The following is a 13,310-nucleotide window of genomic DNA, read 5'->3' as shown; positions in this document are numbered from 1 at the left end:
GTTATGTGGATCTAGCTCTTCAACTCGGATGCATCGATTACAATCTGGGACCGGCAGAACTCTTATCAGCCCTATTGCTTGGGCACTGCCCGGCGCCTTCCCCGTGGAATTCTTTTTTCCTTAGAGAGGTGCGAAAGAAGAATCGATGCCACGGTGTGACCTTGAATGCTGTTGGGGCGGGCGGGGCCCGGTGCTACCATGGCTGTTGTCGCGCGCGCACTGTCATACTGCAGTACGAAACGCTGTCGTGAGGCGACACGGTTTTGTTTCTTTTTTATGCGAAGCGTGCATGTCCCGTTGCCACGCAAATTTGTTCAGCTGCTCGGAGCTGCGCACGATATACGCCTCGAGATTCGCGATCGCTGCGCCGCCTGCCGCCGCTTCTCCGCGGCGTTTGCGGGATCAGCGCTGCGGGCTGATAGGCGGTCATGCAGTGTTTTGGTTCTCTTCGCTTCTCTTTGCCTTTCCGCGCACTAAACAACTTGTTATGGTGACGTCTGTAAGCTAACTGCACGTTTAGGGCACTTAAAAAAAACAGCTGCGTCTCTTGGTAGAGCGCCCTAACGCCAACAAGAGCTACCCGGGGAGGCGGTTCTGCGCGCTTCTTGGCCGCTCTTGCGGGCGTCGGCGACGGCATCAGCATATCACCGAGGTCACCTTCGAACACGTCAGCACAAGTGAATTCTATTATTGTCGCCTCGTTTAGACGTGATATTGGCACTGTAAGTGGTTGGTTCGTTTTGCAGCGCAGACAACCAATGCGGCTTTGCTTCGAATATGTACGTCGTAGAAAAATATGTTTCGGGGAGGTGATAATCCAATCGCTGACAAAAACGTGTGCCTTTTATTGGAATATAAGCCACGCGAAAATGTTAAGTACACTCAAAGGCTGTGCATTGTCCGATTTGTACCCACCTCATGCCTTATAGTAAGAACCAAGGTATATGTTAATGAAACCACGGGAAAATGAATGGTCTGCAAGTCATGAATAAATAGAATAGTCGTACAGGAATGAACAAAAAAACCGAGTGCAGCCTCTGCAATGCTAAAGACGTTTGTTTGAGCAAGGTAGTATTTACCAGACCAACTAGATGCGAAATTCACTATTCGCTAGACAAGGGGGGGGGGGGGGGGGGCGGAGGAGGAGGAGGACGCTCAGCTATCGTTGCTTACAAATTCGTGGCGAAATCAACGAATGAACGTTTTAGTAATCACACACACAAGCTGTGTGTTCACTTTTCGTTTGTTTTTCACCTTCAACGAACGGCTGATCACTCGGCGGACGCATTTTTTGAAGAATACAGGGTAGGCAGTTCACAAGCGATACGACGTGTCGTTGGAAGAGTTGATTGATTGATTGCAGGTTTTAACGCGCCGGCGCAACGGAGACGACGAGGCACGCCGTAGTGGAGGGCTCCGGATTAATTTTGACCACCTGGAGATCCTTAACGTGCGCCGAAATCTCGTACACACGGGCTTGTTAGAAGAGTGTCGTATCTGATAAGGGTCTCTGATTTCGGTTTATGCTAGATTCTGCAGTCTCCCTGTGTCATATGACGATGTTTCGAAGAAGAGTTTGGTCACGGACGCGATTACTCTATAAGCCCATCTTCGCGCTTCTCGTACGTAACAGATGAATCTTTGCGAGCGCTCACCTCGGCACAAGACGACGCAGCATTAAATTTGTCGTCGTGTGCTGACTCCGGAGTGTAATTTTGCATTATCCATCATACTTCTTTGGTACCGTTTCTGAAATTTATGCCGCATTGGATTGTTCATGGTACTGATCACTATCTGATATGTGATATTGGCAGGCGTAACTTGCGTGCTGTCAGTATGAGTGCTCCGCTGGATTTTGCTAATTTACGTCATAAGTCGATTTACATCATAGTGTGTATGGCCGCAACATGACCATCGGAGGAAACACTGCTTACGGAGACACTGTCACTAAATTTAACACTAAATTTAAGGGCAGCGGAATTGCAATCAGCTGCATGCAAATGCTGGCTTCGGGACGCCAGCCTGTGACACACGCCCGGCGCTCATATAGATCTCACTAAGATCGCGTCATAACATTTATACTCTCGTGAACACACCACGCTTGCAAACAGAGTGCCCGCTCCACGTTATTCGGTATTTCGAACGCGGACAAACGGTAAATCGCTGTCTTGAAAGAGCCCCAAAAGCAACGGCGACAAGGGGGAGTGGACCGGGGACTCCCGCGCTTGCTTTTGAAACCGTCCGCTAGGAGGATTTCAGTGGCGCCCCTACAGGCCGCGCTCGAGGCGTATATCGTCATCCTCCGAAACGGCGGCGGAACGGGGGAAGTGGCTGTTGCCATGCGAGGGGACGCGCGCGCCTATTTTTCCCTCCCCCTCTCTCTCCTTCCCAGTCGCTTGTCACAATCAAGAGCGCGAAGGATAATCACAGAAATGTGCGATGGACAATCGCGTGACCGTTGTTGACCGATAACGCCGCTAATAAACGCAACTTCCTCCCCTCGCGCTCTTTTCAAGATACGGCGTCACGGGTTTGTAGCCTCTGTGGCCCTCATTTCCATCTGAGCACGCGGCTTACGCCGCCTGCTGATACAATTCGGCATTGCTACGCCAGCTTTGGCTCCAAGGGTTGTTGTGCCTCTCCCACAGTGAGGGAGAGGCGCGAGTCCTGCGTGAATTCGAGTTTACGCTCCTCCGTAGGCAGATTTTTCGCGCGGAAACATTACGTGCTCCGCAAGGTTAAAAACCCGGTGTTGTGGGCAGCGGACGGTTCCAAAAATCCGCGCGCCATCATGCAACTCAAAAAACAAAATTGGCTGGCGATTACGATACTCCCAAATGCGATATTCGGGCGCAGCAGCAGTGCGCTGAGGCAGCACTCACTCGTGGGTTCTCGCGACGGCAGCGATGATGAGCCTCTGCGTCGGCGGCGCGAAGTGCGTCCCAGGAAGAGACCGCGAACTGCGTCTTAAGCGAACGCACATCATAGTCACGCGCACGCCCCCCTCAAGTTTTCGCCAAGCATCGCGCGTCGAGCGCCTCGTGCGGGCACAGCATACTGCCCCCTCCCCTCCCCCACCGCACACTTTCGGAGAGCGCTGGCTCGCGCCGCTACGGCGAACCGCCCTCCCCTCCCAATTTCGCGACACTCTCCTCCTTTGCGTTCTCTCCCTCGTCGGTCTTCCCATCGTTCGTTTTTATTTCACACGTTGGTCTTCCCATCGTTCGCTCGGTCACGACGACAGCGACGCGGCTCAGCCCAGAGACGGCCGCGTCGCTGTCGTTTTTTGAGGTACTTTAAAGGGACCCTGCAACACTCTTTGAGCAGTGGAAGTAAACCTGCGCGACGTTTAGATTACACGGCCAGCAATACCTGAGCCAAATATCACACGTGCACGTGAAGCGGTGAGCGCGCAAATCGCTGTGAAAGACGCGGAAAACCAACCGCGCTCCCTTCAATTTTCCTCATTATGCACGCCTGGCATGGCCTAAACGACGTCATTGAGGCCATGGCTGCCTATTGGCTGTCGCTGGTGAGCTTCGCGGTTTATTTGTCGCATTTCCTGTGACGATTCGCCGTTGTCGGCGCTGTGTACCAATCTCTTCTATTATGCCTGACCCTGTACGCACAGTTGGGACGTTTCTTTTGTGTTTTGAGTGGGTGTGGAGTTTAAGTGACGAACTTAACACTCCCCTTTCAGCCATATCACAAGACAACAAACGTTCATTGCTTCAAAAACGCCCTACCAGCCTTCGCTTTCCTTCGCGTTTTGTTTTTTCTGCCTACTCTCTGACGCAGAGCTTACGGCGCCCCCATCCAGCTGCACCACTATTTGTATCCGCCGGCTTCGTGCCTGTTCTCACTAGAAACCGCCTTACTTTCCCCTGGTGGGTGCACTGATGGCTTAGACCTCACTCGTGTCGTTGAGCCCGATCCCCACCCGGCTAACTACGCAGCTTCCTTGCTTCCTATGGTGTCGCACGTGCGTCGCCCTCGGCAGGGTTTGCGGAAGCGCGCTGACGACACGCCCTCTATAGTTCATATCACAAGCTAGCTGCAGCACGGTGGAGGCTACATTGTTATCAATAGTGCGCCCACTGAGGGCGCCTAATCCGCCGTGAAGGGGGTCCTGAAAGGACACTCCCTTCTCCCCTCTCGGCAAGTGGCACCGCACGGCCCCGGCGCCTTTTGTCGCTTCCTTCGCGGTGAGTTAGGCGCCCTGAGGGGGACAACAATGTAGCCTCCATAGTGCTGCAGCTAGCTTGTGATATAAACTATAGGCGTTTCCGTCGCCGCCGCCGCAGTGGCGAGGCCCGTGCCACCGACCCCGTTACTGACGCAGAAGGCCCGGCGGTGCGATAAAACCGTATTACCCGCTTTCAGGGACGAACACGCGCTGAAAAAAGAAATATAAGCCGACGTTAATCGCACTGTGGGAGTGGTAGTTTGCCAAATCATAGTAGTATCTCAAAGGTTGTGTTGCTCCGACCTGCCTGCAGGGGCGCCTGCTCTCCGCGGGGGGAAAATACAGTCGAAGTCATTATGACCTATAACACCCATTAGTCGTCGCTGCAACTTTGTGCGAACTCCGTTTAGAGTCAGGGTCGGGTACGTAACCCCGAGCGAACCAAAATTGAGGCTGCTTCTTGAGAATAGAGAGTAATTGTTTTAACTGCGTTATATCGGTTGCGTACTATAACGAGCATTGTAGTTCACTATGAGCACGCTTGTATAGGCGCTGTGTTTGTCTTGTAGATCGGCCTCGTTGCCGAAACTAGGGTCGACCATGCACGTGCAGTTGAAAAATCCAAAGACGTGCACTCCGCTTGTATGCGTGCGAGGGAACTCCGGAATTGATCTTTCTTTTATCTACTTGGTGGGAAGAGAAGTTGCTGGCGTCCATCGGTGCTACCGCCCTGGTCAATATAACATCGGTGGGAATTAGTGCCAACTTCGGAATCCTGGACGTGTCATCTTCCTGCCGGAAGTAAGAGAGCCGCACCTGGGAGTCGCGAGGCGTTGACGTCATGATCGACGTAAGCCACCTGTATAAATGGAAATAGCTGTCGCAGAGGTAGCAAACGAGGCTTGCGCAAAAAAAAAATAATCTATTTTATGTCTCACCCAGACATTTCCATGGTGACGGTTGCATTCACGCGGCAGGCGTTGAACATGTCATGCGCAAAAGTGTCTTCATTCTTTGCACTTTTCTCTCTCGTGAATGGAAAGAGCGACGTAATAGTGGCTTTGTTCCGCCGCTCGTACAGTTCGTGGCGCTTTTTGTGCATGCATCGGCTTTTTTCCCTCCACCGTTGTAAGTTTATTCAGTTATTTATATTTCCGCGAGCTATCGATCACGAGCCTCTGAACACACTCGCCGTACAGTCGATCTCGGCGTGGCTGAAGAAAATGAGCGGCGCTTGTATTTTTAATTTATATTACGTACTGTGTGCGGTAGTCTTGCCTTCCTGGTAGCCGTCGACATGCGTTGCGCCAGGAGGAAGGAAGAAGGGAAAAAAAAAAGGAAGTTCTTTCTTTTTTTTTCCTGTGCGAAGAGCCGCATGACAGCTGCATGCCGCGCCAGCTTTGACAGCTGCGTCCATATCTCTCTCTTGCGGTGTGTTCGAACGCGCGGCGATAAAGAGGGCATCCACCTCGCGTGCGTTGAATGAACGACCCGCCGAGGAGCGTACCGGCCACAAAGAACCGCGCTGTTCCACTCGGCTTTGCACATCGTCCAGGTTGTGCTGCTGGTCGTAGTCGCGCCGTCCGACGAGTAACGAAGGTTCGTAAAAACCTTTTCTTGCGTTTTAGTCTAGAATATGTGTCTGGTTTCTGGCAAAATTGTTAACTTTAGAAATATGAGGGTTTAACGTGCCGACGCTAGGGTGGTGAGGCTCGCCGTAGTGTGGGGCTCCGTATTGGTTTTAACTACCGAGGATCTTTCGCGTGAGCTGAAGTTGCGACACGCGCGCATTTTCGCTTTTCGCCCCCGCCAGAAAAGCGGCCGCCGCGGCCGGGATCAAACCCGAGTCCTTGGGCTCAGCAGCACTGGCGAAATTGTAACGGCGCGACGGACCCGTCGTCATCGGTATCAGCATTTACGGAGTGATGATGCTAATGGTGGGTCATGGTGTTCGAGAGAGTACGCCTTGTCGCACCGCCTTTATCACTACTCGCTGGATCTTCTTTACCCAGTAGGGGATTTCCATAAAATTTGTCTGGCCGGATTGCGTTCGGTGTATATATCACGCTGTCTCCGTCTTCTGCAAGACAATAGTTGCTTTTGTCAAATATTTTTGTGTGTGTGTGTGTCACCGTATCAATTTCACACCTCCGTGTGCATTTTTTCCCATTTACTATTAAACCCCTGCCTGCGCGTTTTTACGGGTCAGAGGCGCTCATAACCACCGAATGTAGTGGAATGAAATCGGCGTTGTCGTGTCCGTTACTCTTATATCAACCCACGCTGGGGCCCTAAACTAGAACCTCGTTTTTTCCGAAATGTTTAAAGCTCACGCAATGCGGCAGGTTTTATTTATTGCAACAAAACTTTACGCCGTTACAGCGCAAAGTATTCACACGACTGCATGAGCACGAAACATTTTACAACGGTAACGTTCTGTGCACAAGTTGAAACATGTTGCGTGGCGGTGAGCACGAACTCGACACGTCGTTACCGTCGGCGGAATCTGCGTTACTGGGAAATCCAAGCGCTGAACCTCTCCTCTCAGCGCTTGCGCAACCGCGGTGAGGTTATTGTTTGCCGCTTGCCGTGTATATACTTGCGGTGCCCTATGTTCCTTCCTGTCCCTCTGGATTCTGCTGGATTCGTTGCTTGCGGTGCTGCGCAACCCAGCTAATTCATTTTCGGGTGGCAGCGGAGGCCCGAATCCCTGCCTCTCCGCGAGCCACAATGATTGCGCCCATTTCTCACGACGAGGCCGCCGGCCTCGGCTCTCCCGCGGAGGAGCATCTTGGCGTCTCGCCCACGTGCCGTGTCTGTGCGGGAGAAGCCCTTCGGCGCTTCTCCTGCGCCTGTCATCGAGCCCGGGGGCCGAAAAAAGAGCCCACTTTGGCTCGGCTGAATCCGGGACAATCCGTTGTTCGGTCCGTGAGATCGCACACGTTTGTGAACGCAGTTATGTTGACGTAAATGGCGCATACGGGCGCGGCAGGGTATACTCGGTTACCAGAGGAAAGCCGTATCTGTTGGGTTAGCGAGATTCGTATTACACGGGTGATTCATGGCTGAAAGTTATACCGTTCACGTACGGAATTTGCAGGCGCTCCTTGCAATCCTTCTTGAGGGAGCATCGGTCTAGGCAATCGATCGCTACAGGCCGAAAAATGCGCCCGAGTAACCGGAAACCGCTGTTAACTTAGCCGGGGGTTTGCTGCATACGGGGATCACTAAACACGTTCATAGCCTTCGCAATGGGGCATAGGTCGCGTTTACATTATTTGCTGCGCTTCCGTAGCGTTGGCTAAGCTGATCGATTGATTGTAGGGTTTAACGCGCCGTCGCAACGCAGACGATGAGGCGCGCCGTAGTGGGGGGCTCCGGATTAATTTTGACCACCTGGGGATCTTTAACGTGCGCCGAAATCTCGTACACACGGGCGTTTTTGCTCTTCGCCTCCACCAGAAAAGCGACCGCCGCGGCCGGGAATCGAACCCGCGACCTCGTGTTCAGCAGCACAACGCCTCAGCCACTGAGCCACCGCGGCGGGTGCTTTGGCTAAGTTGCGGAAAGGCAAAGGAACGTGGCTGTGCTGACACGATCCGGCATGCAGCACGTCCGCCGCAAGTCGAGAGAAGGCAGAAAGAAATGGTTGAGATTTCGAGCAGACATGTAGCAGCACGCTGCTTACTTCCTGGCTATTCAAGACTGGGCCCTCTAGTCGCTGCGATGCACGCGCAACAAATCGAGGCACCGGGCGAAGTGCTCGCCACGTGTTCGGGGCCGATATTCGATCGGCGCGCCGAAGCTCCCCGTGCTGCCGTTCCGCTCGCACATTAGTCGCGGCGCGCAAATCCCCCTGAGCTGCTGGCCTCTCGTCTCGGGACAGCACGAAGAATGGCCGTTGCGTCACCTTACGTTCCCATTGTCTGCGGATGCGGCCGAAGGCGTGCGTTAGGATATGCATGCACAAGTGCCGCCTCGTGACAAACGGCCGTTTGTCTCCGCGGATTTTTTTCCGCGGCCCCCCAACGGGTATTTCGTTTCGTCTTCTTTCTGTCCCTCGTACTTACTGTTGGGCTAAGGATTTGTGGTAGGGGCGTCACAGTTGAGGGGACTGGAACCAGCCTGGAAACAAAAAAAGGTCCCCGAGCGCGGGTCGTGGAGCGTGGAATTATTTCTCCCAGGAACTATTTCTCCGAGGAATTATTTCTCCAAGAATTGCCCATGCTGGTATCAAATTCGCTCTGGAAGAGCGGGAATTTTATCGTGCGGGCGGCAGCATTTGCACGTCGCATTATTGTTGTAGGCGTGGTGCGAATGATGGGCTAGCTTTAAACCATCTTTCGAAGTGAGGAGGAGGAGGAGGAGGGATGCGTTTAATGATGAAGATAAGTCAGCCTGGCAGCGAGCTTGGCTTGCTACTCCATTTGAACATGCGGGGGGTGAAAATGAGCGAAGGAAGCGAACACACAAAAACTATCGCAAACACTAACAGACACGAATAAGCACACAGAAACCGTCAAACGCAGAAACGCACACAGACAGCACACGTTCAGTAGTAAAGTTAAAGCAAACTTTCACAGAGTTTCGTTCAGGCTGGACTCGCGGAGAAATGTCGCCAAGGCCCTTGTACTCCGTGTTGCCGCGGCAGGGGAGTGCCATGGACCGATGAAGTTGTATATAGTAACAGCTAGCGCACGTACGATGGAATACGAAGATCAGTGCTGTGGCTATGTCTGTCCCATGTCTGTCTTGTGCGCGCTGGTACAACACAAAGGGAAGGTCTCGTGGCGTCATCCTTTGGGGTAATGCTCCAAGCAACCGAAGAACTTAGGTCTCGAGCATCGGTCAGTGGAACAATAGAAAAGTGCGTAACTCTGACTCGCCAACGGCGTCCACGTCGTCGCCGTAAAGAAAAAGAAAAATGGATGCAAGGGGGGTATGCGATTCGTAGAAAACGAGGTCGTTAGTCTGTCGTCGTTGCCGCGGCGTGGGAGGGCCCCGTGGTGAAGCTCGGTCTTGTCTTATGGAGGGGCCATGAAGACAAAATACCGCTTTGTTCAGTTTGAAATAGCTAGCCCTTGCTGACTCACTCAGTCCCATTCCAGCTTCCAAGGAAGCTTTCTAACCGAAAAAAAAAAACGCGCTGAATTATAGAAAAACTTTCAAATTTCCCGGTACAGTGACGTAATATGGGCAGGAGTGACCCTTCGCACTCAGGTTGTTCAAATTACAGAGTCGCAGGCTTTGTCTTTCGCGCATCAAGGCTCTTCTGCATGTGCTTGCATTTCACAAAGCGTATCGCGCTAACTTTTATGGAACAATGGAACTTGCAACAGGTGCTGTTGATCGCTGGATTGCGGAACAAACTGCGTCGAAATCGCCGCTGATCTGCGGGCGTTCGTGCTGCTGCTGGCCGCGTGTTGCTAACCCCGGGGAATACCGCATTTTTACATTGTTCCAAAGCTTATCCTCGTGGACACATTGTTCATTCATCGCTGCGCAGTAGGCGCATTGTAACCCCTACCCCCTCCCTTTATTTCTCGTTGCCGTTTACCCATAATTTGGCAACATTATCTGCGCGACTCCGTTTTGACTAGAAGGCTGTACGCATAGCGTGATCTAATTGTTGCCCGCACCAAGCGGGTGTCCGTATGGTATATTTTCTGCACCGAATCGTTCGTTATATCGGTTCCTTTCGTGCCGAATACGTCCGGTTTGGAAAATCCCTATTGTGTCTACAAACTCGGTCCTGTGGCTTGTTCTAGGAGCCCGTATGAGTCACATTTTTGCTGTGTCATAGCGGCGATCGGTTGCCCCATTCGTCACATGAATTGAATGGGGCTGCTCAATGGAGCGGAATACACTGGCGTACTGTTTTTCGCAACCTGGCTTTAGCTCCTGCTGGGCTGCATGCCGCCCAGAGCATTCGTACGTGATACGTATTAAAATCCACGCGCGCTTCACCCTTGCGCCGTACTTTGAATCAACACATCTTAGTCTTTAAAAAGGTTTTTTCTACCTTGCTCACTTGCGGCCTCTTCGTACGCGGCAAGCTTAGTGGAGGAAATGACGGACAGGTAGGTGCTCAAAGTTCTAGCACGCAAACTCGCATCGGTAGCTAAGCAGGGCTACTTAGTCCGATATCAAATCTGCAGAGGCGAGAATGCCTCAGAGCCAAGAACTATACAGAGATTCCAGGACCTGAGAGACGTAAAATTGATGGCCCGTTTTGCACTATACGATTTCCCTTACGGATGACAGCAGCGTTGTTCTGTATAGCTATCGATCGTGCCGGAGATCGCTATATCGTTGTCCGGGCTCAGGAGTTATACCATTTCATTTCCACTCGGCAAGTGGTGGTCCGTGAAGAGGCCCTTATTTCTTGTTTGCTTTTGTATTATGGTATAGCGACGGGCCTGCGTGAGCTAATTGGAGTCGACAACAGCTGATAAGGCATACAGTTACGCAACAGTTTTGCTGCAATTGAATTTAAATGCCCCCCCCCCCCCCCCAAGTTGATTTGGGCTAGCAACTGCGTTTATCAGCCGGCTAAAAAAATTCCATTTCTCCTGTCCGTTCGCTGAGCAGGACAGATACGTGACGCATTTAGCGTTATTATTTACCTTAAATTTACCGCGCCTAAGTGCAGGACTTTAAGATTCTTATGGTTAAAGCTGGAGAGAATAATGCAGGAAAACAAACCGAGAACCGCATTGTAACAGCGGAAAAAGTAAGTAATTGCAGTCACAACGAAGACCGACCTACCCCGTGGGAAGTAGTGAAGGAAATACTGGTGCTGTTTAAAAAAAAAAAATTATTGTCCTTCGAGCATCGTAACTGAAATTCCACTGCCGTGCGATGCTTCGCTTGTTCCGCGTCTTGGCCTTCGTTTTCTTTTGCCGGGGGTGGAGTACTGGCGATTGGTTCGTGCCGTTGCTACCGCCCGCTGCGGCCAATAGCAGCCTTCACTGAGGCTTTAACCGTGGAGAAGAAAAAGCGGGGGTAACACAGGGAGAAGGAAACCGAGATGGTTTACGAACCGCCAACGAGTCAAGGTTAAGGCTCTTTATTGTCAGACTAGTTTCCGGGCGCGCGGGGAACAAAGAAACGACAGGTACAACAACATCCGCCGTGGTTAAAGAACAACTCCCGCCAGTCAGCTTTCTCCTTGCCTGCGGGCTCCGAGATGCGGCCCACTTCGAATCGGCGGAGGGCAGGTCACGTGACCGTACCGAACGAATGGCGCCGTTTCTCCCGCGGGCCGCGTTGTCGTCTGCTAGCGAAACTCACCCGAGCATTTCGCTCGCGGAGGAGCTCGAGTATTACGCGATCTTGACCACACCTGTGAACCCTTTGCCTGCTCGTCAACGGCCACCGACCCGCCTCCTCGCTTCGCGCGACCCGATCGGGGTCCGATCTCTCCTGTTCTCCCTTTCCCCTACGTAGCGCGGCGAGGAGGAGGGAGGGAGGGAGGCCTCGGCAACAGCGGCGAGCGCATTGACTGCTGAGCAGGCCTGTAAGCCGGCGATGCCTGCTGCTGCTGCCGGCTATTCTCTTCTCCGCACGCGGGGGCGCCTCGGGCGTCGGTGGCAACGGGACTCCGAGGAGAGGAGAGCAGTGCAGCAGCGAGAGTGCGGAGAAAGTTTCGCGTGTCGTCGTCGTTGCGCGAGGGGTGGCGGCGCGGCGCGCGTGTTCTCTCGACGTCGTCGCGGGGCGGGAAGCGCAAGAGGCAGTGCGCGTCCTCACCTGCGGTTGTGGTGCGTGCAGGCGGCGCTGACGTTTCACCTGACGGACGGCGGGACCCAGCGCGTGGTGGTCGAGGAGAACCTACGCTGCATCGACCTCTGCCATCTGCTCTCGCTCAAGCTCAACGTCGCCCGCTCCCAGACCTGGACGCTCGTCGAGAGGATCGGACAGCCCAGGATCGGTGAGTAGTGAGAGGGGCCGCTTCTTCACAAAGGAGCGTCCGTTTGCCCAATTCCGCGAATGGGCATGAGAAGGAAGGAGACATATGGTAACGGCAATTTTTCTTTGATATCGGCAATGCTTGGACGAAGCGCAAGCAGCAGTGAGGAGAAATACATTCACGGCCGACAGCTTTAAGAGAGAAATGTTTAGGGAGAAAGAAATGCCACCGCCAACCACGTCTCTGTTACGTTTTCGATCAGCCTCGCCTTTTGCGCGAGAGCATTTTCCACCGTTATTTTGCGTGTCTTCGTGCCATTTCGACAGCACGTCGCTCGTATATTGGTAACTTTAGGCTATGTAATTGTGCGCAGAGGACCAAAATTTACTTGTCAGTGAGCATGGACATTTTTTTTAGGTGTCCTCAGAAGCGTTAAATGCTGGTGCTTTCCCCCACCGTTGGTGCTTCAAAAATACAATCAAGTCTCTCACTCTCTATTAAACATATGTTGACGTGCCTTGTTTAGTACATACCTCGGTCGCCTGATTGAAACGACTGGATAGATTTATGGCCGAGCCCGACCAACACGGCGAAAACGGATATCTCCATAGGGGACGACTTTCCGCGTACAGTTTGCGGCGTCACAAAATGCGAAAGCTGATTTGACGAAATTCGTTAAAAGAGCCTGCGACATCAGCACAGGTGATTGACAGCGTGCTAACAATGGCACTTGTCAACTCGGCGGGTCGGCGTTTGCGATTACAGCTAGCAGATTGCGCTGCTGCCGCTGTTTGGTTCGCGATCTCTGATGCCGCGTTTCACGCCACTCGCAAAACAAAAAAATAAAGAGGGGGGTGAGAGAGGGAATTTTTTACGGCTTGCAGCAAACATTTTGTTGCTGAACGAACGCCAAGTCAACAGTGGGCTGATGTCCAAAATTGGTGTTACATTAAGAAATAAATTATTCCTGCCTTTAGTGTTCCTTCCAGCATATCCCAGGGGTTTGACATTGGTGGAAAAAAAGTCATCCTTTCAAGCAGAATGGGAAACAAGAGAAGGCGTCGTTTCGCGGCAATTGAATGTTTCGAAGTAATAATAGAAAAGCGAGAACCAGGAACATTCAAACCACCACTCGTCGGATGCCGCTGCTTCGGGCTTGACGACCATTGACAACGCTTTGGCAAATGGCGTCGGTCGGGGCCCCGGGGGGAGAAC

At 52.6% G+C, this 13,310-nt stretch overlaps 1 protein-coding gene across 4 annotated transcripts in view; it reads left to right on the top strand.

Annotated features, from left to right (window-relative positions):
• Positions 1-13,310, top strand: part of LOC144169615 (growth factor receptor-bound protein 14-like) — a 190,079-nt gene that overhangs the window by 149,838 nt on the left and 26,931 nt on the right. For all 4 annotated transcript variants that reach the window (XM_077698868.1, XM_077698867.1, XM_077698869.1 and 1 more), the window contains one exon: positions 11,957-12,116. In XM_077698868.1, coding sequence (XP_077554994.1) covers positions 11,957-12,116 — 160 coding nt within the window. The remainder of the gene's footprint in view (positions 1-11,956; positions 12,117-13,310) is intronic.

The sequence above is a fragment of the Haemaphysalis longicornis genome, unplaced genomic scaffold (genome assembly GCF_048455015.1).
Source record: "Haemaphysalis longicornis isolate Haplotype H1 unplaced genomic scaffold, Haemaphysalis longicornis Haplotype H1 scaffold_2, whole genome shotgun sequence".
Classification (NCBI taxonomy): Eukaryota; Metazoa; Arthropoda; class Arachnida; order Ixodida; family Ixodidae; genus Haemaphysalis; species Haemaphysalis longicornis.
This window is presented reverse-complemented; position numbering and strand designations above follow the sequence as displayed.